Source organism: Sinocyclocheilus grahami, unplaced genomic scaffold, assembly GCF_001515645.1.
Source record: "Sinocyclocheilus grahami isolate Dianchi unplaced genomic scaffold, SAMN03320097.WGS_v1.1 scaffold15282.1, whole genome shotgun sequence".
NCBI lineage: Eukaryota > Metazoa > Chordata > Actinopteri > Cypriniformes > Cyprinidae > Sinocyclocheilus > Sinocyclocheilus grahami.
Window position 1 is genome coordinate 1 of NW_015515687.1, and position 2,904 is coordinate 2,904.

The window sequence follows — 2,904 nt, forward strand, 5'->3', positions numbered from 1 at the left end:
CAATCTAATAGATAGTGGGACATTATGGTATGCTTTTAATTGTTGAACACAATCAAGATCTCTGACACTGTTTAAAATGAGCTAGTTTACATGCTAGGTCGGTGTTTCTCAACCTTTCCCAACACAGTATTTGAGGTAACCCAACCCCCTCTTCTATGCTTAGCTATTTTAGTTTTTTTTTTTTTTTACTATAATTATGTCAAAGATGCTTTTTCAAACTATTTTTGTTTTCTGATTCCAGACATTTTAAAAAGTGTATGTTCTTCAATAAAAGTATAAAAATATATATTATCTTTACTTATTATTATTTTTAATTTATTTTATTTAGATGAGTATATATATACTACAGGGTTGTTGAATGCTTGAATCTGATTGGTTGACTAATGTTTTCCAGACAGGTCTTGACTGCATTCCATGTCCACATAATACTTTTAAGTCATCCTGTAGCCAAGAATGGAAGTTGTGCTGGGTTATTTGAATGGTAGATACGTTTATGAAATGTATTAAAAAATATATTAACTACGTTATATTAATGTAGTGTGTCAATTTTTATCTTATCTGTGTATCTAGTGTTTTCTTCGGGGAATCGTCCTTGTGCCGTTCCGTGGCATTTTCTTGCTTCTCGTTCTCATGATCATGTGGCCAGTTTCTGTCATGATAACATTCGGACAGTCTCTGAAAGGAGCAGTGGAGCCCATGACTGGCTGGAGAAGGTAAATACCGGTCCCTGTTCACTCATGTTAAACACATACATGCCACCTCCTACATTTCAGCACAAGACTAAAATATACCTTTTTATGTGCGCCTTTTTTGAGCTGCATATTGTCCTGGCCTACTAACTAAACCTGACCGTTAGCACATCAAACCTTACACCTTAAACTTACAGATGACCACTCTTACCATTTTCTGATTTTGTCTTAGTTCCTGATTTGTTTCTTTTGCTACATGCTAAAAAGATAAACATAAGCTAATAGTGATTTGTCAGGAATTGTGGGTGGGAGGAAGGTGGGTCTATGTATTTTTATGTGTGTTTGTTTCCTCTGTATTAATAATAGATGTGAGAGATGATGATGTGAAATTTGTGGTTTGCATATCAGCAGTTACACATAATTGCTGCATTACAGAACACCCCCATTCTGTTTAATTCATGCTTCTCTGTCAAACAAGCCACATGGTTTCTTGCAAAACAGCTCATTTTGCTGTTTCTCGTTTCTTCTTGGATTGACCACACTGATCAGATTAATTAAGTCTTAGCGTAGGAGGTAGCGCGGCTGTTGGAGGGATGTGGTTATTCTCTAAACTGATGCAACAACGTGCTGATCTGACACCCGATGAGCACACGGTGTCAAAGCCGTTAAAGCAAGGTTGTTGTGCTGTGTGTATGTGTCAGTATGTTGGACTCATTGATGTCATGTTTGTGTGCTTGTGTATGTGTGTTTGTGGGCAGGTTCATGCACAAAAGAGTGATGACCTTTCTAGGCCGGCTGTATTTCTTCGGCATGGGCTTCAGGGTGGTGGTGAAGGGGAAGCAGGCCAGCAGTGTAGAGGCCCCCATTCTAGCTGTGGCCCCCCACTCTTCTTTCTTTGATGCCATTGTCTGTATTGAAACTGGTCTACCCTCTACTGTATCCCGTTCGGAGTCCCTGGAAGCACCAGTCTTTGGCAGTATGGATATTTGCATCAATATTGGTCTACACAAAAACAAAATCTAATGGCAAATGATTTCATAATGTGTTCCAGTAGCTTTGAATATGTATGCTTTGTTTATCAGTTTAATTTCTGTTACTGTGAAATTGTGAGTACCACAGACAACACAAAGAAACAAACCAAAACTAAACCAGGGCAGAAAGAATACAAAATGTTGTTAAATAGACATTATTGATGTTAATTTTGCATGTGTTATTATGACTATTATCATTACTTAGCATTCCCTTCTTCTTCAGTGGGTAAGATGATATTATGTTCCCCAGGGTTTTTGCGCTGTGTGCAGCCTGTGCTTGTTTCACGCAAAGATCCAGACTCTCGTAGAAACACTATCCTTGAGATTGAGCGGAGAGCAAAGTCAGGAGGACACTGGCCACAGGTGAGTGTCTCTACTTCTAGCATCCTAAAGGCCTGTAACACCACTAATTTACTCGATTACATCATACATGAAAGATTACACTGCCTCATTAAAATTATTTTATTTTTATTTTTTACATATGTGACTTTAAAATGGTCAAAAATAAAACCATGTTAAAAAAAGGTTTAAAAAATACCTTGTGAATCTGACAATGTAAAACCAAAGTAACAAACAAAGTGTATTCCACATTTTGAAAGCAGGAAATTACTCTTAGACCTGTACTTCCCCAGCTACAATAAAGAATGTCCGGTTCCCAAACAATGTTTGGTGTCAACATTTTGGATTTTTAATTAGTTTCTCCAACTGTATTATTTAAGAAGTAAATGTTTTTTAGCAATCAAACTGTGATCTGTGATTTTTATCCATCATAAACCACCATGATACAGTAGCTATGGTACCACTGAAAATATCACTGATGTTATTTTCTTTTTTAGGTGCTCATTTTCCCTGAAGGAACATGTACGAACAGATCATGTCTCATTACCTTTAAACAAGGTTAGCAGATTGTGTTTATTTGAAATTCTATTAATTATGCATATTAATTATAACATAGACACTATAATAGATATAACATAGATGCTATAGTACAAAGTCAGTACATAATGAAGATTGTGTATGAACTGCACCGTATGGAAATCTTGTTGTCTGTTATCAGATAACTCATTTTCCTAATGCAAATGTATACAAGAGAAGGGAAAAAGAAACTATCATGGTATTATAGGTTTCCAAAGCTTAGTTTGTTTTGGCGTACTATAAAAAGTAGAATGAGGTCTGCTGAAGCC

General features: G+C 36.4%; 1 protein-coding gene across 1 annotated transcript in view; it reads left to right on the forward strand.

Annotated features, from left to right (window-relative positions):
• Positions 1-570: 570 nt before the first annotated feature.
• LOC107579200 (lysophosphatidylcholine acyltransferase 2-like) overlaps positions 571-2,904 on the forward strand; it is a gene marked incomplete at its 5' end in the record, with an annotated part of 3,192 nt that continues 858 nt past the window's right edge. The window contains 4 exons of the mRNA XM_016265057.1: positions 571-713; positions 1,448-1,665; positions 1,971-2,083; positions 2,557-2,617. Of these exons, the coding sequence (XP_016120543.1) occupies positions 571-713; positions 1,448-1,665; positions 1,971-2,083; positions 2,557-2,617 (535 nt within the window). The remainder of the gene's footprint in view (positions 714-1,447; positions 1,666-1,970; positions 2,084-2,556; positions 2,618-2,904) is intronic.